The sequence below is a fragment of the Argiope bruennichi genome, chromosome 8 (assembly GCF_947563725.1).
Source record: "Argiope bruennichi chromosome 8, qqArgBrue1.1, whole genome shotgun sequence".
Classification (NCBI taxonomy): Eukaryota; Metazoa; Arthropoda; class Arachnida; order Araneae; family Araneidae; genus Argiope; species Argiope bruennichi.
This window is the reverse complement of record NC_079158.1, coordinates 67,103,298-67,128,895: the sequence shown is the minus strand read 5'-3', so window position 1 is coordinate 67,128,895 and position 25,598 is coordinate 67,103,298. Positions and strand designations below refer to the sequence as shown.

Here is a 25,598-nt window from a genome sequence, read left to right as displayed (position 1 = left end):
CTCCCAAATAGGCATGTCTATCTCTTAAGCATGGTTCATGAAATAAAGCCAAGTCCCACTACATATTCCAAAATTTCTACAAAAATACCTAGAAATGTTTCACTTTAACCTCTGCAATAATCAGCTACATTCATTTCCTCATATTCTTTTAACAACAACAAAAAAAAAAAAAGAGAGAGAGAGAGAGAGAGTAATAAATAAGAGTTTTAGTATCTCTAAGTCACATGTACACTTTTAAAGAACCATGATTCTCAGTTTGTTTGCATCAACTGATCCAGAAGCACAGAACAAAAACTGATGTCCATATATAAAGGTCAAATAACATATATCTTGATTATTGAGAAAACCATTGTGATTGAATGCCATCCAGAGCACTTAAAAACTCAAGCAGATAATTCCATTTTCAAATAACACATAAAGAACACTGGACCTGCAATATTAAACAGAGCTCTTCGTGTGGAAATGACTCTGAGCTTATAAGAGGAAATCATTGTGTAGAATATATAATAGATCGTTAAAGAAAGAAATAATATGAATAGAAAACAAACAAAAAATGTATATTTCAAAACTGTTAACAAATTAAATCTCATAATTATTTATAAAAGAGGAAGAATTGAAACATTTGATTTATTCATTACTAGATAGATAGGAATTTTAATATATCTTACTTGTACTTGCTTGGTATAAAGCCACACTTTATTTTTTCTCCTTCTTCATCCACAAGCCAAGCTTGCCACAGTCCTGGAACACCATTATACATGGTGTTATCAACATACAAAATATCATCTTTTTGGAATGCTAAGGATCCATTTATGCTCATTCTGTCAAACATTGCTCTTATGTAGAATGAGTCACCTGGCTGATCCTGAATTTCTTGGTATCCTTTAATATAAAAAAATAAAGTTTCAAAAACAAAATAAATATGATTGTACATGAACAATCTATTCAATGTGGTTTGTTATTATTTATTACAAAAATTTAGCAAAAAAGTTAAAAATACATAAAATTATTCCATTATGTCTCCAAAAATACATAGTTTGAAAATATCAAGGTGCACTATATAATACAGAGAAAAGTCAAATAAAAACTTACTTTCATAATTGTGAAGAGCTAATATTTTTACTGTATCAGCAGGTTTGGCTAATTCATAAGCTGCTTCTTCAGCAGTAGCATGCCTTAAATCAACTCCATTATACTGAAATATAACAGTAAAAGAACATGTAGTTAAATTAAGAATGGGAAAAAAAATTATCATTCAATAAAATGAGAGAGCCATTTACAATATAATGCATAAATGGTGTAAGCATTTTTTTTATATTCTTAAGCTATATGGACTTGGTTTTCCTGAATTTTAAAACTGCTATTTTAATAGGGGGGGGGGGTACTTTCTTTTTCAATGCTATAACTTATAAAAATTCAACACAAAAATCTAAATGTTAATATAAATCAACACATACAAATTTTTTTAACTCAAAGACCTATAATAAAAGTCTTAAAATCTTTTTTTTTTTTTTTCTTAATGACCATGATTACACTTTTTTACTTGGCAAAATTATTCCTTTGCATATAGAATAACCAAAATGAACTTTTTTCTTTTTTTAGCCCCCTCCAAAAAATATTTACATTTTTTTCTCCTTGAATTTATATATTCTCTATAGTATCATTATTAATTACTACAATTATAATTAGTTAAATTTGTCTATCTTGTATTCTTGTATGACGATGCAGAAATGATAATGCAAATGCTAGGTTTTTATAGAATAAAGAATTAAATTTATCAATATCTATTTTTCATAATATTACCAAAGGAATAAAACACAACAGAAAAACTATTAAATTAAAAAGAGAAATATAATGAAAGAAGAGGATAAGAACAGAAATGAAATAGTAAAAGAATAATAGCCACAGAGAAAGTTTAACAATATATTTATAATGGCAATGTTTCAAATAATATTTGGGATGTTTTAATTTTTTATTTCATTAAAAATAGTCTTCTTACTATGTATAAAAGTAAAGAACTCAGGAATTGGATAATGATGTTTTACTCCAATAGTATTTTGATTCAATAAAATATGCTGTTTATGCTTAAAGTGTACATCTTAATCTCATTATAGAAAATTTCTCACATTCATATAAAATCTAATTATTTTATTTTCAGCAACTTTTTAAATCAATATTAAATAGTTTCAAAAGTTCTCTACAAAAACAGCTTTTTATACAATTCAAGAATAAATGTAAATGGATAAAAATTCTATTATTTTTAACTAATAATAATTTAAGGTATATCAGGCATCTTGGCTTACACTTGAATTATAAACTGCATAGAACAACTATTATGACAGAAATTCAATAAATAATAATAATAATAATAAAGATACCTCTAAAATCTGATCTCCAGTTCGTAAACCATTTGGACCTTGTGCTGGTGAATCTTCCTGCTGTGAGTGAACAAAGATACCAACAGCATTCCCTCCTAGGAGACTAATACCTAAGTTAGAAGTAGATTTTTTCAAAATTACCAGCCTTGGTTCTGAGGAGTTGGTATTCTTTGATGATTTTGATCTTTTATCGGCAGTTAAACTAAAATTAAAAAGGCATTCTATTAAATTACAGTAAAATAAAAATATAGAAATTAAAAAGATATATAAATTCTCATGATTACACAATTATAATTGTCAAAGTGACCATAATAATAATTATAATTTTAAATTGCAGGAATTAGATGATAAGTAACTGCTCTTTGCTAATCATTTAATAAACATGGGAATTTAAATCTTCACAATAATTTAAAATATTAAGCCCAGAAACAAAGCATTTTATTCATTTCCTGAATACAAGCAACATTTTTTTTTCATTACTTTTCGAAAACTAAATAGAAACAAAAATTTTTAACTAGCTGACATGCATGCATTGTATATTATTGTTATCATCCATTTTTCAATATATATAATGCTATTTATAGTCCATACATACATTCCTTTACATTAAACTTTTGTAAAATTTAATTTATAATTAATAAAAACAGTAGAAAATACTTCGGCCTTAAAGTTCAATTTAATTTGAAAAATAGAATTCAGTAATGTCTCTTGAATATGTAAAAGAACAATAAAATTAAAAAAATTGTAAAGAAAAATTAAATTCAAATAATTTTTTTCATATTTTTTACTATAAAAAAATCATTTTAAAAACCATTTTATAAATACATATGAAAAATTTTAACATGCAGGTAAAATATGAAAAATTCTGATTACTTTCAAATTTCCTGAATTATTCCAAAAATAAATGGAAACAAAAAATGACGACACTTTGATTTCAAAATTAGACTAATTGGTGGTAATTGGTAACTGGAAATTATTTAGAAATTTAGAGATGCATACTGAATTCTTAAACAATTTCATCAGTTCAATTTCGCCAATGAATGTCATTCTTTTATAAATAAATGATTGTTAATGATTTTCTTACCTATGAGCAGCTTTCTTTTTAGTAAGAGTTGATGCAGCAGAACTAGGAGTGCTTCCTATATCATCAGTAGAGGCATCGACCGATTTTGAATGATTTAACTTATGTGACAAAACAGGTGTGTCACAAGGGGATTGAAGGCCATCACTTGAATCTCCATTATCAGGCACAAGTTCTCTGAATTCTAATGAATGAACAGAAATTATTTTAATTTTCAGTTGCTTTTAGGGGGAGAGGTATTGTAACAATTTTTATAATCAGTGAACTTGGTTATATAACAATTCAAATATGAATATAGTAGTAACACTGATACATTTAATAGCTATAGACTATTAAAACAATTTGTTCAAGATTTAGTTATTCACGCATATATACAATCATTAAATGAAATTTCTTTTAAGTATCTCATACAAATTAAGTCATTTATAACAATGCATCTTTAAATAAAATATGAAAGTTAAAAAAGTCTATAAGGATGGACATTTTTTATTTAAAAAAAAATAGTGAGTGAGAGACTGAAAAGCCAAAATAAGTATCAGGGATGTCAAATAATAAACCAATAAGTCAGAAAAAAATTGGAGTTGGAAAATTTGACAATAAGTGTAGAAAGAGACATTCATCTCAGCAGGGTACCAAACATTCAATCACATTTTCACAAAGCATCCAACAGTTTTTTTAAATCTATCCCAAAGAACCTTAGCCAAATAAATGTTTCTAAGTTTTTCTTAATTCATCAAATTATGTGGAACCACAAATGAAAGGCATAATTTGTTTGGTGGTGGTTTAGAAGGTCCATTTAGAACTAGTCATGGGTAGGAAACATTGTTAAAATGAGCAGAATAGCTATAAAACTAGGAAACATGTGATTTAAAAGGATTCTTCTCATTATTTCTTACAATATACAGCATCCTATAGATTAATGTACAAAACTTTTTCAAAATCCAAATAATTTAATTTTTTAAGAAAGAAAAAGCATTTATTTTAAAATTTATTCTATGAATAGTTATAGGATTGCTACTGAAAAATTTCTGTGAAAATGAAGCACCTTTAAGCTTAAATATAGCTCAATTAGAAAATCTGCCAGAGCAATTTTTAAAAAAATTCTGTTCAGTGTTTTTGGATAAATTTTTGAAACTTTACATATCTGTAACTCAAAATAAATTCGTACATCTTTATGAAATTTGATATTTTTCCAAGTCTATATGAATAATAAACACTGTGCCAAATTCTATGAAAATCTGATATGGCAAGGTTTATAGAATATGTTGACATGGAATTACCCCATCGTATTGATCTATAATACTAATGTTTTGTGGCAGCCTCGGGCTTCTTATTTATTGAATAACTCTAATACTTTGAATTTTTAATCAATTAAGAAATTTTCTAATATATTTTTGATAATATGAACCCCATACTAATATTTTAAAGAATATTAGTACAATAAACATGGAACATCTATATTAGTTAATTGTGCATACAAAGTTACAAAATCAGTCTAGTTGTTGAGACTGGAGGTTTTACCAAAGCTTTATTTTGCAACATCTTTTCAAAAATAAATTGTAGAAAGAGACAGCTGGCCACTGATGACATATATTGAAACCATGATTTTAAAATAATAATAATAAAATTGACAAAATCAGAATAGTGGAAGTATATGGAGGGGCAAGTTCTTTTGTTTTAGCAATTATTTTAAAAGCAGATATCTCAAATGCAGATATTCAGGGGAAAAAAATCCATATTACATGCATAGATTTCAGTTCCCAGAAAACAAATCTATATTATTTAAGCTAATAAAATATCCAATGAAATAAAATAATACAAAGAACAAATTTTATATTATGGAATTATATAAAATTATATTTTATATTATTGAAAATGGGAAGTATTTTTAGTACAAATAATGCACTATAAAGATTTTTTTATATTGTGTTTATAAAACTATTATGTCATTAATTTAAATGCTGTATGCTTATGATTTAAATTTATTATATAAAAACAATAAAATACAAAATTTAAAAAAATCATTTTATTGAGATATATTTTGCAATATCTACATCATAAACAGAGAAATTAAAAAAGGAATTAAAAAAAGTCACAAATGGAAATAATATAATTTTGAGATCTAATTTAAGATATCTTTTTTCCACACTATATTTAGTTTTAAAATGTTTGAAATTAATTTTTTAAAAATTTAATTTTTAATGCTAATTATGTATTAAACTTCATATCAAACATTCATATAGAAATGAAACTTTAATCAAAAAGAACAATAATAATAATAATAATTGGAATAACAGTTTTCTTCAAAATGTTATTATTATTAAGAAATTAGCTTTTTATTAAAGCTTTTATACCAAAATATTAAATGAGGCTGAATTTTTTAGATTTACTTTTTAACACCACATTATGTTAAAACATAAAAAATTAGAATGTAGATTAAAATACTAGTTTTCTTACTTTCAGGATTATACTGTACAAGCATTGTTATGCTATCTGTGCACTGTCTAAGGACATTAGCAGCTAATCCATAGGTAGCACTACGCATGTTTATACCACATACCTAGAAATCAAAAAGGCAAACTAAGAATTGGAAGAATAGCAGTTCCATCAGTTTAAATATTTGATTATAAATATTTTTGTACCTCAAGCAGATGATCACCAACTTGGAGGCCGGCTTGAGCAGCAAGACTATTTGGAGTGACAGAAGATACAAATATCCCTCCCCCTTCACCACAACTGATTTGAATACCCAAAGGTTCTGTACTCTTCTCGATGCAAATGTTTCGTAAATCACCAGGTTTGGGACTGAAAAAAAATTGAAATGCCACTTCAAAATAAAAGGTCCATTTCAACCAGCATTATTTGCTGTATATTTAAGATTATTTATGATATATCAATGCATTTTAACATGGAAACTTTACATTACATTTTGTAGCGTTTCACATTTGAAGATATTTAAAATCAATTATCATATGAATTGAGCTTTTCCTTCTGCAAATTTAATTCCCCGCCCCCCATGAATTCAGATATTTTATTAACTTCTGTGATAATTATAAGAGTACTTGGAAATTTTTTTTTAAAGAACCATAAGTTTTCTTGCCCTTACTTTTTCGGCATGAAATGAAGTTTAATGCTGTTGGTACAACAGAAATAAATCAGAAATTTTAAAATATTAGTAATAAAGAATCCAAGAGTATTAAATTTAACAGGAATAGGGGGGGGAAGAAGTGTAAATACCAGATATTAAATTATCATACCTTAAAACATTTACACATTTCTTAAGGTGCAACATGTCCAGATTATTTTAATTCACTATTTCTTACAAATAAAACATGTTTTAATGGACAACCAAAATGATCATCAAGTTGTTAATTCATAATAAAAAATTATAGCAAGGAACAATTTAATGATAAAAATATGAGTAATTGAGAGATAAAATTGACTATCTTACTCATTAACTTTAAAATTATCTACAAGATTACATGCCAGCCTAAATTAATAGTACAACTTGGCTTAAATTTGTCAATTTTGCAAGAAAAATTACTTTGATTAGTCAGTTGGGAGAAAATTTTTAATCAAATCCTAAATTCAAAAAATTTATGAAATCAGGGGGGGGGGGGGAAGTGACCCAACTTCTTCATGACTTATGAATAAAATTAAAACAGTCATTTTTGAAATTTTAATAAAGAGTAGAAAACAATTTTATGATTTAAAATATATTTTATGACACATTTATTTAGTAAAAGAAGAGCAATTTAATCATAGAAAAGAATATACTTACATTCTACCTCTATAGTCATTTAAGGACTGAGATCCATCAGTGTTTTGCCATTCGACAGTGTAATTTGGCAGTGGACTACTTCGTTCAGAAACAGAAGAAGCTTTTTCAATTGAGCTGCTAGAAACTTTGCCAGCAGAAGACTTGGAGGTAACACTTGGATTTGACGGAATACGGATTCGCTGATTTCTTTTAGGATAAGTGAGTAATCCATCTGTTACTGATGGACTGTAATTATCATCTCTATAAACAGGGTGGACGTGTGAATGAGCAGGTACAACTCGTTTAGGAGTTTGGCAGGATGACCCATGGTGGTAATGTAAATCTATACTTTGAGTTGGGGATGGATTAGAGTAACTATAATGAGATGGGCATGGTGATGGAGAAGGAGAGAAGCTGTGTCTTCCACTATCTTTAAGGGAATAACGACCACTATCAGTATGAGTGTGAAAGGAACGGCCATCAACAAGCATAGATTCTGTTACAGACACACTAAGTAATGAATCGCCACTCCTAGAAGTGTAAACAGAAAGTCCAGGTGGAGATGAGTAACGAGAAGCTGGGGGCAAAGGTGAAACAACAACAGTATTTCCATGGTTACCAGTGGTATGATTATGAGAATGATGCGAATGTGTCATGCCTCTCTGATCAGTACTGAGAGTATAGAAAGGAGTGCTGCTACGCAGCAGGTTAGGGCTAATAACAGAAGCAGTGAGACTTGTAGGAACTGTAACAGGATACATATGTCCAGAATGAGCACTTATTGGCCTGTCTGGCGGAGAAAATGATAATGGTATGCCATCTGAGTGATTAAAAGAAGTCCTCTCCATGCTCATGAGATTTTTACCACACTGGCTTGAAGCATTTGATTCAAGAGAGCTCAGACAGTCGGAATCAGAAATTCCAAACAATGCAGATCGTGGGCGTGTGCGATTTCTATTTTTGTAAAATTCCAGTACATCCTTGTTGGGATATGCTGACACAACCGAATAGTCTAGTAAGGAGCCAGGGCTAGAGGTACCATTGTAAGATGGTGGTCGAATGTCTGTTAATTGTTCATTACTGCGACCCGACAAGTTTGTTTTGTGAGGACTACTAATTTCTGGAGAGGCATATGAAGACCCTGAGCTAGAAGTTTGTGTAGTGCTAGCACTTGGTGAAATAATAGGAATACTAGATTTTTTTGAACAATTCATAGACTGGTGCGTATGCTGACAATCCACAAACACTGAAATCCTGTCACTGTTCATTGTCACAGAAAGACGACTATTATTTTCATTATCACTGCAGTCATCTAATAAGCGATTCTTGTGAGATTCTGAGCTTTGCTTTGAAGCACTATGGGCGGCTGGGTCATAAAGACTGAATTGTTTGTTTACAGTAGCAAGAGATTTTCTCTCGGATTTCTTACGACTAGGGTAACGAGCAACAGTTCCAACTTCGTTGTACTGAATTAATGGACCTTTGTATTTCGGCCAAGTTCCACCATTTTTCTCTGGCTTCCTTGAATTTTCTTTGCTAGACTTGCTCAGCATTTTGCTGTGTATTTCAATAACTGAATCAAGTTCAGCAATAGGATCTTCTTCATCATGACCAAGAAGAGGAGAATGGGCATTGGGGGAATTCTTTTTGTCTTTAGATGTGCGCTTTTCACCAAATATTTTGTTGTAAGCTCGATCTAAAAGGGTGGGCTGAGATGATGGATAGCGAGTTTTATCATCAGAGGCAGCTTTCCGTCTTCTGGTGATCGGGGATAATGGAGAAGTATCAGGAGATTTTACAGAATGTTCAACTGAAACACTGTTGGCTTTCAATGATTTCTCATTATCATGTTCATACAATGAAGGCTTTTTTGGAGAAACATGAACCGAATCTTTATCAGGGGATGATGAAGTGCTTTCTCTTCCTAAACAACAGAAAATATACATATATATTAAAAAAAAAAATTTCAAGTGATACAATCAGAATAACTTTTATTATAATAGTATACTGAAGTTGAACAAAAATTAAAATTTCCATTATTGAGAAAGACAAATTTACATGATATTAAAATATAATTACCTATATCAGTCTTAGTTACTTGATTTCAATATAACACCTAATTATTTTGATATTAAATTCAGCTACTACAGAACTACAAACATAAAAATGGTATACCAGATACTAACATAAAATTAAGCATCATATATAAATAATAAACTTCACTGAATGCTGACAATTTAGAGAAAAAAAGGCAATGAAAATGTACAAATCTTACAAAATATTTCAAACTAACAAATATGTCAATTTGCTGTATAGAAAATAATTATTCACAGAAAATTACCATGATTTCCAGAGCTGGATCCTTTTTTCTTTTCAACTCTTAATTCTGAATTAGGGTAATTTGAAACTGAACCAGGTGGAGAACTGGGACAAGGCATACATTTGGAAACTTGTAAAGTTAATGAAGAATTTGCCCTTTCAAGTATGTCTACTGCATTTTTTACATTTTCTATAGATTTTCCATTTATCTATGAAAAATATATATATATTGTACACAAATATTAACAAACAAAGTATTCACAACATCAGAATAGACAACCAAATATGATAACCTTCCTTTTCAAATTAAATATTAATACTACTTTAATATGATTATTTCAGAATTAAACTAAGCTCAGTATTAGTAAATATTATCCTTCATTCATTTTAAATCAGTTTAATTTAAAATAGAACATTCATAATATTTAGAAGCTTACTTGCTTTACTCTTTGTGTTGTTTACACAATTTAATTCAATAAACATATATCATTTTCTTAGCTACTGCCAAATCATTCAAGAAATGGTAATCTGAGCAAGCTCATACTAAAATAATCTCAAAAAGGCCTTATGATATACAAATTTCAAGACTTATCAATTTCTCTGAATAAAAATAAAGACCATTTCTTATATATTGCTAGCATCAGGATTTAGTAAAAATTTTGAAAAAATATATATTATGAATAAAGTATATATGCAAAGTAAATTTTATTCACAGTTACATTAGAATAAAGCTTCATTAATCAAATTTGAGTTTAACATTATAAATAAATTACAGAATTTATTTTCATTCATCTTTCAAGGTTAAAATAAACAGAGTATGTATCTGTTATATTATATATTTAGTAAATATCTAACAGTAAATGCACTTCAAAATACAAAATTAATTTCCAGCTCCCAAAGTTTATTTAACAAAAAAAGAGGAAAGTATAAACTTACAGATAACACTCTATCTCCAACAGCAATTGAGCCTTCACGAGCTGCAACCGATCCAGGCGAAATCTTGCTGATATAAAAACCATTTTCAATCACAAGACCATGATGTTTACCACCCTGTACATTCAAAATTATGTTACTAACACCTCGGCTATTTGTCATGCGCCTTCTCTTCACAACCTATAAAATACACACAAATATTTAATACATTATACAATATTATATTGTACATAAATTGTGCTTTGTAAGCTAAAATGGAAAAATATTTATTTTGAAGGAATGTATAAAGGAAGCTATCTACATATAAAAATTTGTTACCTAAATATTTATAAAGCATGAAAACCACATCAATAATCCATTTCCAATTCATATTTAAATAAAAAGAAAAAGGGAGGGGATTCAAATTATTTTTCTTGTTTAAAATAAACATAATAGCTTTTTAAACTTTTCAACTAGTTAATTCACCTTTGCTAGAAAAAAAGATTATGATTTTTCATCAAATGAATTTTATTGCAACCAAAGGTTTGGAAAATATATAATTAAATAAAAGCACTTAATAATCTTATTTTCAAGGGGATTTGATTAAAAATAGTTAGTTTAGCACTTTCAATAATAATAATTATTATTATATCCCTAATTATCATTAATAATGACAACAAATTTCAAAATATCTAAGAAATGAATATATTATGGGAACTTTTGCAATAATTTTTAAGGACTTACTAAGAATTGGTAAAAATAATTTAAGTGTAAATTCTAATTAATACAGTTCAATAAGAAATCAATTTTGAAATGTAGATACAAGACTTAACTTCAAATAAACTTACCATTGTAACATTCCCACTGCAATTTTGTATTGCTTCAATGACATTTTTTCTATCCATATTTGAAACATCAATATTATTAATTTTTACTATACAGTCATTAACTCTAAAAAGAAAAAGCAAAGATAAAATTTATTAGAGCAATAGTTTATTTTAAAAAATGATACAAAATATTAAAATTAAAAATAAATGCTTACTTTAACTTTCCTTCTGCACGACTTCCTTTGGCAATACTTCGGATGTAAACATTATCACAGCCAGGCTGGTTATCACCTTTTCCTCCACCAAATTCCAGACCAAGGTCATCCTCCGAAGAAAATTTCTAAAATCATTATTCACATTTGAAATCTAATGAAAAAGAACTTTTAAAACTATACTATAAAAATCCATTGTTTTAGGAAAATTGAAAGAGGTAGGCAATTTTAATAACTAAAAGGGAAAGTTAATCGAATAGATTTAAAATGTAACTAAAATGTGTACTACATAAACAAGAATCAAAGTATTTTTTTATTATAAAATATTGATAACTATTAAAAATTAACTTTTAAGAATTTTTGAAAAATACATAGTGCTATTATTACTATCATACATATCAATGAAAATGTATTTTCTTCAGCACAATTTTTTGCATGTATTCTTTAACTTTAACATATGAATCTTAATTGTACAAAAAACAACTAATTTTAATTTTTCCAAATTAAAAAAAAATCTCACTAATCTATTTACATTTATGGCTAAGCATAAATTTAAATGCAAAATATTACTTTTATGTTAGTGAGCCTAGCAGCAAATATATGCTGTAGATGATAAAGCATAAACGACTGTGATACTTAGCACAAATTCTTGCTACTGTTACATTAATGGAAAAGAACAAAATTTTACTGTAGTTTAAATGTTTATTGATGGCTTATGAATGCAGAAAAATACAGCACAAGAAATAAAACAAATGCATAATGTAACAAAAATAAATTTTTAATAGCCACAACTCAAAAACTAAAAAGTATAACAATATGAATTTCAGAATCTCAGATCTTTTTGAATAAAAGTCAATTTCAGAACATATTTTTAAAAAAAATGCATTCAATATAATGGTACTTCCTGCAAATATATTAGTCCTAATTATAGAAAATTTAATTATGAATGTCAAGATGGCACAGTGAATAATTCAGCACTAAGATGAATATATAAAATCAAGCTTGAAGCTTTTGCTTCCCTAACAGATAAATAAGGGCATGGGGGGGATTCTGAGTTTACAGAAACTCCTAAAAAGTGTTAATACAGAAAACTAGTTAAAATTTACAAGAAGTAATGAATAAAATACTTACAAGAGGTACCTCCACATTTTCAGTATCCCATTCCTGCATATCTGCATCAATTGCAGAATCTCTACTGTGATTATTACCAACAGAGTTCAGTTGCTTCATTCGCGATTCTTTTTCAAGTTGGGCTTCAATTTTCTCTCTAAAATTTTTTGAAAAACCATTCAAAACCATTGTTGAGAATTCAGTTAACCACGTGATATCCCTGGGCGGAACTAGCTGCCAATCATGTGTCACGTGGTTTCCCTGTTGTTGTTTAGTATATTTTTTTCCTAGCAGAAGCGAACTGGACTCCTGTACTAGAGGGAGTATTATCTCGGCTCTCGGATCCCGGCTCTTTCCGAGAGAGTTTTATGTGTAGTTCTCTAGGCTTTCTACACTAAGGCGTATTCACATGCCTTTTGTTGTTATTGTTACCAATAAACCCCAGAAAAGACAACATGTGTCTTCAAGTCATTTCACTCCAGAACACAATCTTCACTATCGAATAAATTATTGTGCAATCAAGAAACGCATCGATAATTTAACATGGTGCCGAAACCCGGAATCGAACCAGGGACCTTTAGATCATGTTAAATTTTCGCTGCGTTTCTTGATTGCACAATAATTTATTCGATAGTGAAGATTGTGTTCTGGAGTGAAATGACTTGAAGACACATGTTGTCTTTTCTGGGGTTTATTGGTAACAATAACAACAAAACGCACGTGAATACGCCTTAGTGTAGAAAGCCTAGAGAACTACACATAAAACTCTCTCGGAAAGAGCCGGGATCCGAGAGCCGAGATAATACTCCCCTCTAGTACAGGAGTCCAGTTCGCTTCTGCTAGAAAAAAAATATACTAAACAACAACAGGGAAACCACGTGACACATGATTGGCAGCTAGTTCCGCCCAGGGATATCACGTGGTTAACTGAATTCTCAACAACCATTTTTAAAAGAATCCTATTTTCAAAGTCAAAAGAAAACTTAAAATACAAAAGGAAACATTTTGTCGGTCTAAGAAAATTTCAATTTCCACCAACCATAATTGAATTTAATATGTCAGTAAATTAGGAATAAACAGAATAGAATTTAATTGAGGACTTATCAACACGAGTCACAAATAGAATAATAAAAAGCTATTTTTGCCCACCTATCATCATGTGATACATTTAGAAAGTTATTGATCATAACATATCAAACTGTAATTTTTACATGTTATAATTAGCAAGTTTTAAATTCACAATTGGCAAGAAATAATATAACAGCAAGAGCAGTTCAGCTTCAATAATTATATTAAAGAGTAAATTGAGAAAATAAAATGCAAAGAAGTTAAAAAAGATAGAAGAAAACTTAAGATTAAGATGAAATGGAAAATATCAACTAAATGCATAAATGCCCATTGCAAATTAAACTTCATAAAACTGCTCAAACTTTAGAAAACTATCTAACAATATATTGAAAAAAATAAAAATTCAACTAAAAATTCAAAAAAAAAAATCAATTTTTTAAAACAATTAGATAAATTATATTTTTTAATTAAATGCTTTCATAATAGATTTGACTAGAATAATCATTTTCTTATATAAGATAGAGATGCTGCAACAAAAGTGTCATATTCTTTAAATTTAATTATTAATTTAATAAATTATTAAAAATAATTAGATATTTAACAAATTAGATTTCATTTTTTGTGGAACATATTTGTATCTCTAATTTCTCTTTAGATAATTCTTTTTTTTTTTATCTTGATGTCTAATTCCATTAAGAATTATATTTAATGCTTATAGAGTAGACACACATTAATAACTCCACATGTAATTAAAGAAGGCCACTAATTTCATCTACCAAAGACACCAAATTGATGAAATAGGCACTATTCCAGCTACTTTCACTCATTTTAAAAAGGTATTTTAAGCTTTTGTCCTTATCAATATTTTTTAACAAGTTTTTCACATCAAGCGTTTTCAAATATCACCCACATTTTAAAAAATAATGGGAGGATAACATGAATAAAAGAAATTATCTTCATTTTAAAAAAATGCTGGAATTCCATACCCAAATATAAAAGATAATTTGTATATTAAATATTATATTGATTACAAATTCTCTTGTAAACTGCATCCACAAATTATATAGTTAAATGCTTTCTCTTCATAAATGATCTTAAATTCATATTAGAAATTAAATTCCTAATAAAAGCAAAATTTAAAATATATGGTGATAATTCCAATACTTTTGTCCATTTTGTTTCTGAAATCAAACCATTTTCATATTAAATCAAATTTGTAACAATTAAATTATTCATACTAATGTGTTATGCCCTCACAAAATTCTTCAAATTGATAAAAATCATAAAATGTCAACAGTGCAGTCTTGAAAAACATTAAATCCAATATACAAAGAATTTTAAACTTGCCTTAGCTCTTTTAGTTCTTTAGAGGCCTCATTTTTCTGTCTCTTAACATCATCTGAGTCTCTCAAGGCCTCAGCTAAATCACTGACAGCTCTGTCTCTTTCTTTTCTTAATTTATCACATAAAGATCGAATGCTTTCTCGTTCCAAAACGATCTTATCTCTCTCACTGAAGGCCCAATCTCGCCTACGCTTACAAACTTCAGCTTCTTGTTGGGCTTCTGCAAATTTAAAAATTCAAAATAATTCAGCTTGATTAAAAACTATAAGATTAAAAAATTTACCTTTTAAAATAAAAATTTTATCATTGTAGATCAGATAAAAATTTTCCTTGAACAAATTAATTTTCAATTAAAAAAAATTCTGAAACTTCTAATCAGTTTTCAACATTATTACTGTTAAGAAATTCAAGCCGATTGAAGATATAACTGAAAAAGATGCAATGAGCAATCAAGTACATAAAAGTCTTCAAAAAAAAAAAAAAAAAAAAAAACATAAACCATGAGAAGTTCTATTTCCATTATTATATTCATATAAGCAATTGCTTAATATAAAAATTTACTTACCAACCAACTCTGCTTGAAGTTTTTCAACCTGCCGGCGTAAACTTTCTACTTCTCCATTTGCTTGGTCCAAGTCATCAAGCCACTGACCATGAGTTTTTATCATGTTCTCGCAAGAATTGTCCCACTGATTTTCCCTTTCTTTTCGAGAATTATCTCTACCCATCTTCTCCCATGGTGGATCACTTTTCCTCCAATCTTTATCCCGTTGACCATCTTCTCGGCCAGTGACATAATCGCCATACTTTTCACGTAAATCATTGCATTCCTTTAGAGCCCTATCTCTATCTTGAAGAGCTGATGTTATTTCACGTCTCAAAGTCTCGACCTAAAAACCAAAAATATCTACAATGAAATAATAATAATAAATCCTACAGAAAACTGATGTGATTGAATTGATGCACTAATAAAATGGTACATAATCACACTTTAAAAACAGTAATTACCACTTTTTTGTATCATCAATTTTAAAAGTAACACAAAAATGACACTGTTTACTATTCATAATGTCAACATTATCCCTTATGTAAATCACATATTCATTCAAATACTGAGCTTTAAAATAAAATAATATGAAAAGCAAATTTGCAAAAAAATCAACTAACAATAAATACTTCTGAATATATTACAAATCAAAATTCCTATAAAGCTATTTGGTTAGATTAATTTATGATACTTTTACCAGGAGTAGTAGTTATCAAGAATAAATGGCACCACAAAATATAAATTTATAATGCTATCAAGTAATGAAAAAAATTACAATTTAATATAATTTTCCTTCCGTCTGCAAATCAGATTGAATTTTAAAATGCATAAACAAACAATTGAAATAATAATCTTGGCACAAATTAGCTACTAATGCAATAAAGGTTCACCTAACCTAAAAATAACTAATACCTAATTTATGGCTACTGACAAGCACTGGAAAGTGTGTGTGGTTGAGACAGCCAAAGTCTGTAAGGGGCTGTTATGCTCATGAAGAAGAAGACTTTCAACTCATGATTTTTTTTTTCACAGCCTTGATTACACAATTAGCAGACTTCTCCTAATTAGGTTTGCTAGACAGTGCATTAAAATATATAAAAGCAAAGATATATTTATAATTTTACTCCAAGTACATACCTCCTCTGCAGTAGCTTTGTTTGTCCCTTCAGATGACTTAATGACTTTTTGAGCTTCATTCAGTTCCTCTTGCATCCTTTCCATTTCCTTGTGAACAGTATCTCTTTCCGACATAATAAGGGAATATTCTTGAACAGCAGCATTCCTTTCCTCAGTCAGTCTAGCAATGTCTTTAGTAGCTTTTATCCTTATTGCCATTGCTTGGTTGATTTCTTTCATAGCTTCATCACGTTGTTGTTGTACCTGATAGGTATTGCAAAAAGGTATTCTCTGAGAAACATAATTTACTTTTTTTCACCTTTAAGAATTTGAACAGAACGTACATTATATTGACAGAACACTGTCATATTGTCCTGTAAATTATTCATGGCAAACAAAAGAATTGGATTTTAAAGATTCATAGAGGTTATAACAATGTGTATATTTATGTTCTTCAAAATTGTGCAGCATTTAAAATCTGCTTTGAAATTTTTAATTCTATAAAAATCCATATTCAAAAAACTGAAGTAAAAGTAGATTTAAAGGATTCTTCAACATATTTTGTTAAAGGCTTGATTGGGACTAGTCAAGCCAGTTTTTTAACATGTTCCCTTCTAAGATTAAATCTGATAGCTAAGTCACTTTCCTTGATTGATAATCCTTCAATCTTATCTCTTACAGTGAACAAAAAGCTAAAGTATGGAAGTACACCTACACCATTATCATAGTAATATTTACTATTTTTAAACATTAAGCACTAAATATTACTTTTGAAGTTATAAGCATTTCTCATGAAATTAGCAAGGACTCAAAATATACAATATTAAAATTAACAGAAATGGAAAGAAAAAAAAAAACAATTGGAATTTACCATCATTGAAAAAACTTCAGCCATTCAGATAAAAGCCTTTTAAAATTTGTCTCATTTCAGACTTCACATTTATTATAGCCTTCCAAATCCAACAAATATCACAGTACATGTAACTTGCTTACTGTTTTTAGAATTCTCACTAACTACAATCATTTAAAAAAAATTCTAAAAATAACATATAGTTAAAAATATAATAGTTCAGAACTCAAGATGGTAGAAATTAAGTGTATTAGAGACAAACAATATTAAGAGAATAGAAAGAATTCATTGTATCTAACCAAAGAAAAATACAAATTACTATTTCAAAGAAAACTAGAAGAAAATAAATCTCCCAAAATGTTTTAACAGCTTTTTGTTTTAATTTAATTCCTTGAAATAATAAGTGCATATTATATATGTATTACTAAATCTTTCAGATAATTGCATAAGCAAACTAGGACATAATTTTATATGCATAACAAAATGTCAAAAGAATTAAATATGATATTCTATTTTTATTCAGCTTTTAAAACAAAATTTAATGATAAAGGTTATTAAAAGCCTAAGGATTTGGAACAATACGACAAAAAAATTAAATGTTCAGCTAAATCTAACATTAAAAATGCATTTTTAAATATAACAAATTTTTAATTTCAAATTCTAAATTTAAATTCTCTATAGTACATCATTCAATTAAAAATAATTTTGATGTATATGCTTGTAATCTTCAAGGATTCTGTTCTGTTATATTTTTTACTACAAATTTCATAAAAATCAAAAGATAAGATTTTATATCTATTAAAAACTCATTGCTTCTTCAGTGAAAATATCTTTAAAATATTTCCTTATGAATTAAAAAAGTGGTTCATAAAAATGTATTATACGACCATATATTTATCAGCAGGATTAATTGCTACAGAAAATCTTACACACAAATATTCATGTTATATATTCATCTTGAAAAAAAATTGTATTCAAAATTTAAAATTAAATTTTTCAAAAGATATTTTTTAATCATTTTTTCTTTTTCATTTAAAACGACTCACCTTAGCAAGTTGTTCCCTAGCTTCGTTTCGTTCCCGCAATGCATTATCCCACTGACGGATAGCGGCTGTACACTGTTGTTGCAAGCCGTTCCGTTCGTGCAATGCTGCATTCCTTTCATGAGCAAGATCTTCGTAACGCTTCCTCCAGCAACTCAACTCTTCCTGTGTGACTTCAAGTTTCGATACTGTCGTATTATGAGAGGTCATAAGATCTGCATACCGCTTATGGAGATTATCATATTCCTCCTTTAGTGCCTCGCATTTGCGAACAACACTTAAGTACAGTTGGTGGGCAGCTTCACCTCCATTCTCGGTCAGCATCTCCTTATAGATAAAGGATAAAATATGTTCAAAACACTAAACATACTTCTGAGATAAAATGCTTTTATCTATAAAGATTAAGTTTGAATAAATAATATTTTAAAAATGATGTAAAAGGCATATCAACTAGGCCTCTTTTTTTGTTAGTGAAATTTATGAAATGCACCAAGTAAAGCAATTATTTTCTTGTTAGATTTGCAATTACCATGTAAACAGCCTAAAAAAGAGCATTTGTGCATGTTTTAATAGCTAATCTGTAATCAGAAGTCACATTTTGCATCAAAATTTATGGTATATGGGAAATAAAGCAAAAATCAATTTTTTTAAATAAATATTTTATGTACAATTTAATGATTTTACGTGGAAAAAACAATATGGCATTCTTACTTATTGATCAAGAAACCACAGAATCTTCTCATTCAATTTTAAATTCAAAATTTATAATTTGAATATTTATGTAAATATTTGATTAATACTTTGGTTTGAAGCTACACAGAGACTTTTCTCTCTTGAAAAAAAATCTCAATTCTTCTAGAAAACAATCTAAGTTTCAAATTTGATCCAGAAACTATATTACTTTTTAGAATTTCTACACCACTTGATGTGGCAGATTAATTGGTGAGGAAATTAATTATTATTACAGAATTAATGTTTTATATTAATTCAGCCTCAAATTGGAATTAATGTGAAACAGATCCATTAAAGTATCTAGACTTCCTAAATTTTATCCCACTTTATTTTCAAACCCAACCTATGTTTCCATGATTATTAAAAGTTTTATTATTTTTACCAGTTTTAGCTTTCTATTTTTACAATATAAATATGAAAATAAAAAAATAACATGTAAAATATTTGAAACAAAACAGAATACACTATATTTACTGTTCAAGTATATATCCTATATATTGTGTGTATATATCTAGTATATATTGTATTGTACATTATTGTACTAAAAGTATTTGGAATAGTAGCATACAACAAAAGCATCAATTATCAAAATTTATTACATCTCATTTGAAAAAATCTCCTCAAATTCCAATGCACTTCTACTAAACTTTTTCTCAATCAAAGTATACCTTAAAGTTGTTTTTGTAAAACCCCAAATTTTCTTTTATTGAATTAATAGAACCAAAAATGTCACCATCAAAAAGTAATTTCAATCATAGGAATAAGAAAAAAATCACATGGTCGCATCAGACAAATACAGAGTTTAAAGAGCTGTATTTGCTGAATGCTTGATTAAAATTCACAGATAATAATTTCAGTGTATTGGAAATCAAGATTTTTACCATCATTCAAGTTGTTTCTTTGCTTTGTGTGCAATCTGTGCATGAAATCATGATTTATACACTAAATTTTTTACTGGTTGCAACATTGTACAAGAGCATGTATTTAAGTCATGTGTCTTGTATTTCAAATGTTTATTTTTTGTTCATTCATTCTTTAGCTGGCTTATTTATGTCCTCCTTTGATGCCAAAGTATTGGTTCTTAAGTTTGTTTTAGTTAATCATAAAGATCTTTTACAAATTCTTTTGTTTCATTTCTTAAAGCATGTATCCGCTGAACTTTACTAAAAACTTTCCTATCATAACCCATAAGTTTTCTCATAATGGCGAAAAACCATCAAACAAAAATTTTTATTGGTAGTATGGCTAGTTGGAAGAATTCATAATCCACATCATAATCAAAGAAAACACTTAATATTACTTTGATTTTTAAACAACTTTGACACTATCTTTTCAGTCTTGTTTCACCTTTTCCTAGACTGTTCAGCCTTTTTGTATCAAAAGTATGTATTCAAGTTTCAGCACTAGAAATAATGCATTGTAGAAAGAAGTTATTTCATAAGGCATCTCTCTTGAGCATATTAGTGTTTTTGGAACAAAGTTAAAGTTCTTGGAACACCACAATAAGCAACAAATTGCACCTCTAAATGATCTTTGAAAATTGTGTTACTCAATGATATAGGAATTTGTTCAGTAATGCTTTCTGCTGTCAAACAATAATCAACAAGCATTAATTCTGTTAATATTTACTGAACTTATGATTATTAATTGAATTACATGGTTCACCAGATTGTGGATCATTTATGATGAATTCAATACCATTTTTAAACTACACTATCAAATACTGTTACATTTGATGGACATACATATCTTTAAAAAGCTTTCTATACATTTCATTCATCTATAGCTATCTCATCTATTCAGAAATTTCAGTGTGAAAATAAAATTTAATACATGTTCATTACTTAATAACATTCACCATTTTGACAAATCAACAGAGTGAAAATTCTTATCTCATTAAAAACAATAAAAGGAAAAAAATCCCTGACAATTGCCAGATATCTATGAAAATCGTGAAAAAATTATTTAAATAAAAGTTTGCAGATGATATCTACTATAGATATATTTTAAATAAAGCATTCTGGATACTTTTTGATCAAAGCAATATATCATTTTGTATATAAAACAGTATTTATATTTTAATTACACTGTTACCCCACTTTAACATTTTTTTTTTCCTTTAATATTTTGCTATGTTTTACAGTATGCTTTGTTAGATCCCTCAGATGTCTTACATTCTCAATACATTAAAATCCACAAGTTCACTTTTATGAAATTTTATGCTTCCCACAATTTATATCATGCCAAGAAGGTAGAATATAAAGGGAGAAAATAATTAAAAAAAAAAAAAAAAAAAAATGGTGTCCTGACCAGACAGAAATTCTTGGAGATAGTTATCTGCACATGGATAGAAAATACTTTAAGTAAAATTATAAAAGTAATTTTAAATAAAATAAAAATTTTTAGTGAAGTTGAAAGACAAATAGAAAACATAATGAATACAAAATACAAATAGAAACCAATTTTAAATTGCAAAATATTGACAGGTAGAAGTAACTATATTTAACATCTGGAATAAATCTTTTTTGATACGGTAAAAACTATATTGTTTCAGGCAGAGAAAAATTTTTTATTGTATCAGGTAATTAATTATCGTGAAAAATAACCAAATTCAATTACAATATATTTCTCTATATTTTAGATATTGGTCTTTTAGCCAAAGGATACAGTATATTGCAAAAGTAGAATAAATACCAATAATTAATATGCATTGAAAATTTATTATAGGCAATTATTAGGTGTAAGAAAATAGCTGTTTCCATTTATGAAATAATTATATCTTTTTTTTTAAAGCATGTTTTTAATTATACAAACAGTTTTTCCAAAATTTACATTTTTTAGTTATTAACCATTCATATGGTCTTTTGAAAAGTGCAAAAACAGCATAATATATCAATTTAATATTGTTTCAAAAGAAAAGAAAAATTCAAACAAAACTTATTTTTCAAAGAATGAACACATAAAATTTTCCCCCCAGTAAAATGCTAATAAATAGCTGAATAATTAAAGATTCTACAACTGTTAATAAAACAATATAAAACAAACTGTTAATAAAAATAGAAATATGTAAAATATTAACTACAGACTAAACAATTTACCTGTTGCCTCTGCAATTCATTCACTTCTTTGCGGTCTTCTTCTCTAAATCTTTTCAATCTTTCAATTTCTTGCTCTAAACGATGTTTATCTGCTAACAGCTCATTGTATTGCTTTTTCAATATAATAGTTTCATGGCGCTGATCATCAAGTTTTAAAATTGCAGACTAAAATTTCAAAAAAGTTTGAGTTAGATTATACTGATAAATAAATTAATCAACATAAATTCTGATAAATAAAATAATCAATATTCTGATAGATAAATTAATTATTCATCAATCAATCAAATCAATATTCAATCAATCAATAATCAATATTCTGATAAATAAATTGATCACTTGATCTGCTGATAAATAAATTAATCAATATAAATAAAGACAAACAAAATAGATTGTACTAAAGTATGTACAAGAACAATATATGATAGAGCTCAAAACTTGATTATATAAAGAAAAAATCATCGATAATGTTCTTACTTTTTGCTTCACATGATAAAAATCAGAATCTATTAGGGATGATTCTGGTTTGTGTAAAAAATCATTAGTTGTGTATCTGTGGTGGGAATCATTTGACTGATGAACCGTTTCATACTCTCGATTTGAGTTTAATGAATGATCACTGGTACTCACACCTAAAAAAAGAATTTTATAGTAATATTCTAATTACTATAGATACAAAAAGATTTTGATAAAAAGATTTCACATAGAAAAATAAGAAATAAATATAATATTTGTAATAAAATTATAATATGTATATCATATATACTTAAAATATTGCTCTTGCAATTTATTTTATTTGGTATTAAAAAAACAAACTAGAATAAATAAAAGCTATGAAAATTTTTTATGCAAAAGAGAAATAATTTTAAAACTTAAAATAATTTATATATTTTAATAAAATTACATTTTATATTCAAAAAATAAATACTATTTGATGTTAAATGTGGCTATAATATTGCAAAAGATCAACACTTATTTTAACTTAATCACCTTAATCACCTATTTATATCATTCAATAACTTAAAAATAAATTAAAAAATAAAAATGAAAAATTGAGATCATGAAAAATGAACTCTTTTCAATCTTTTTGTCTTAATAGATACATACATATATATGAACCATCAGTATTTCCTATTATTAATATGATTATAAAATTACAAAATGTTTTATATTAAAATTATTCCAAAGTTTGCATTTCTAAATTGCAGATCACTTATTCTAATAAATTATAACTGCTGAATATTAAATATTAATTGAACCTACTGATAATTCCAAATTCTCAATAAAGTTATACAAATCAGAAATGTAATATCCATAACTAACAAACAACTAATACATCTTTACATAATATAAAAGTGAAAAAGTGTACTAATACCAAAAATTATTGGAAAACTATTCAGAACTAAATAAATGTATTGCTTAATATAATAAACATTGTAAAAATCTAGAATAATGAAAAATTTAGGAAATAAAATTTGTGAAGTATTCTCAAATCACAGATATATATAGAAAAATAGTCAGATACAAGAAAAATATATCAGGATATTTGTTTCACACTGATTATGAAAAAGGAAATAACTCACCATGATTTTTGCTTAATGTACTTAAAGAAGAAATCATGCTGTCACCGCTAGTTGTAAGCCTCCGATAAGAGTTATCTCTATCTCCCTAAAATGCAATTAATTTACTAATTAAATCATTATCTTTGTTTCAACATAAAATCATCATAAATTAATTTATATATTCAAGGAATCAAAAGTCAAATTATATCTTTTTATATATATTATTAAAATTATATCAACTATATTATTTTAAATAGCATAAAATGATATAAAGTATTAATAGGATTCTACTTTAAAAAAAATACAAAATATACACGATTTTGCAAATAAATTTATTTATTTAGTTTATGAAAAATCTGTCATCAGTTTTTAAATGTTATTACATCAGATGTATGAGTAGAATGCGTCATCCCATTAGATAATCAAAATAACCATTCATAAATTAATTGACTGATTGATCATCTATGATTTTAGCATAGAAAATAAAATTTAAAAATCCAATTTTGACTATGTTATATTTAGGGAACTTAAAAAGTAATTCAAATTAAAACACAATAAATCAACAACCTGGTTAAACTTCTAATAATGGGAGAACATAAAATCATTAATAATTGTCTGCTTTTAAGGCAAAAAACAAACTGATTAAAAAATTTTTTATTTTTAAATAATTTGTAGATACAAAAGATTATAGACTAATTTTTTTTCTAGTTATTACACAGGGGAAAAAAAGTTTTCTACCTTTGAATGAGAGCGCCGCCATCCATCTCTGTCACTATTTACAACATGTAATTCAGATTTTAAAATACTTTGAGAGAGATCAACATCTTGATGAGTGCACAGTGACTGAGGTGCAGATGATGGACTGTTCCTCAAAATATCATCATTCATTCCTGAAAGTAATATAAATCATTTTCAGCATCATGATCTATACACATAAATGATTTTAAAAAATCTTTTAATGATTATCTTAGTTTTATATTTCAGTTTATGAAAATATTTATCTGGCAAAATGTTTAATGCAATTTTTTTTTTTTTTTTTTTTTTTTTTGTAATAAGTGATAAGTCATTGTAATTCATATCATAAAATTTTTTAAAAAAATAAATAACTTTCATCACTAGAGAACAATTAACATCTGAAAGCATAATACTAAACTGAGTAAAATTCATCAATTAATCTGTTTTTTTTTACCTTTAAACAATTAAAATGTGCTATGAAATCAAATATTTTACTATGCATAATTTATTTTAAAAAAAAATTGCATACAAATACTCCATTTTTATAGAAAGACATACAAATAAATAATATTTGAGGTAAAAAATCTACTTTAATTTTAAAAAAATAGAAATAGAAACTTAAGAATAAACACAAAGCTTTTAAAAATTTATAAAAATAGGACATACATAAAAATTAATATTTATGAAAATGGACACTATTTTAATTTAGCAAAAATAAAAGTACAATTTTACAATAATTTCTTTACTGTAATATCATTTCTCACTGAAGGAATCAGTTTAATTCAATCAAATGGGCACAACATATTCCACTTAATTTACTTCTTTAATCAAATTTATAATGTTAGAGTATGAGGTCTAAGCAAATTTCTCAAATAAAAACATCTAAAACAACATGTCACACAGGGTA

General features: G+C 27.2%; 1 protein-coding gene across 1 annotated transcript in view; it reads right to left on the bottom strand.

Annotated features, from left to right (window-relative positions):
- LOC129981171 (disks large homolog 5-like) overlaps nt 1–25,598 on the bottom strand; it is a 37,956-nt gene that overhangs the window by 9,918 nt on the left and 2,440 nt on the right. The window contains exons 2-21 of the mRNA XM_056091887.1: nt 24,695–24,846; nt 23,978–24,062; nt 22,872–23,026; nt 22,398–22,562; nt 18,571–18,894; nt 16,696–16,938; nt 15,577–15,901; nt 15,011–15,231; nt 12,621–12,752; nt 11,493–11,617; nt 11,299–11,401; nt 10,475–10,651; nt 9,561–9,747; nt 7,241–9,143; nt 6,102–6,264; nt 5,917–6,019; nt 3,463–3,643; nt 2,379–2,580; nt 1,093–1,195; nt 669–882 (exon numbers count right to left, since the gene is read on the bottom strand). Of these exons, the coding sequence (XP_055947862.1) occupies nt 669–882; nt 1,093–1,195; nt 2,379–2,580; nt 3,463–3,643; nt 5,917–6,019; nt 6,102–6,264; nt 7,241–9,143; nt 9,561–9,747; nt 10,475–10,651; nt 11,299–11,401; nt 11,493–11,617; nt 12,621–12,752; nt 15,011–15,231; nt 15,577–15,901; nt 16,696–16,938; nt 18,571–18,894; nt 22,398–22,562; nt 22,872–23,026; nt 23,978–24,062; nt 24,695–24,846 (5,263 nt within the window). The remainder of the gene's footprint in view (nt 1–668; nt 883–1,092; nt 1,196–2,378; nt 2,581–3,462; nt 3,644–5,916; nt 6,020–6,101; nt 6,265–7,240; nt 9,144–9,560; nt 9,748–10,474; nt 10,652–11,298; nt 11,402–11,492; nt 11,618–12,620; nt 12,753–15,010; nt 15,232–15,576; nt 15,902–16,695; nt 16,939–18,570; nt 18,895–22,397; nt 22,563–22,871; nt 23,027–23,977; nt 24,063–24,694; nt 24,847–25,598) is intronic.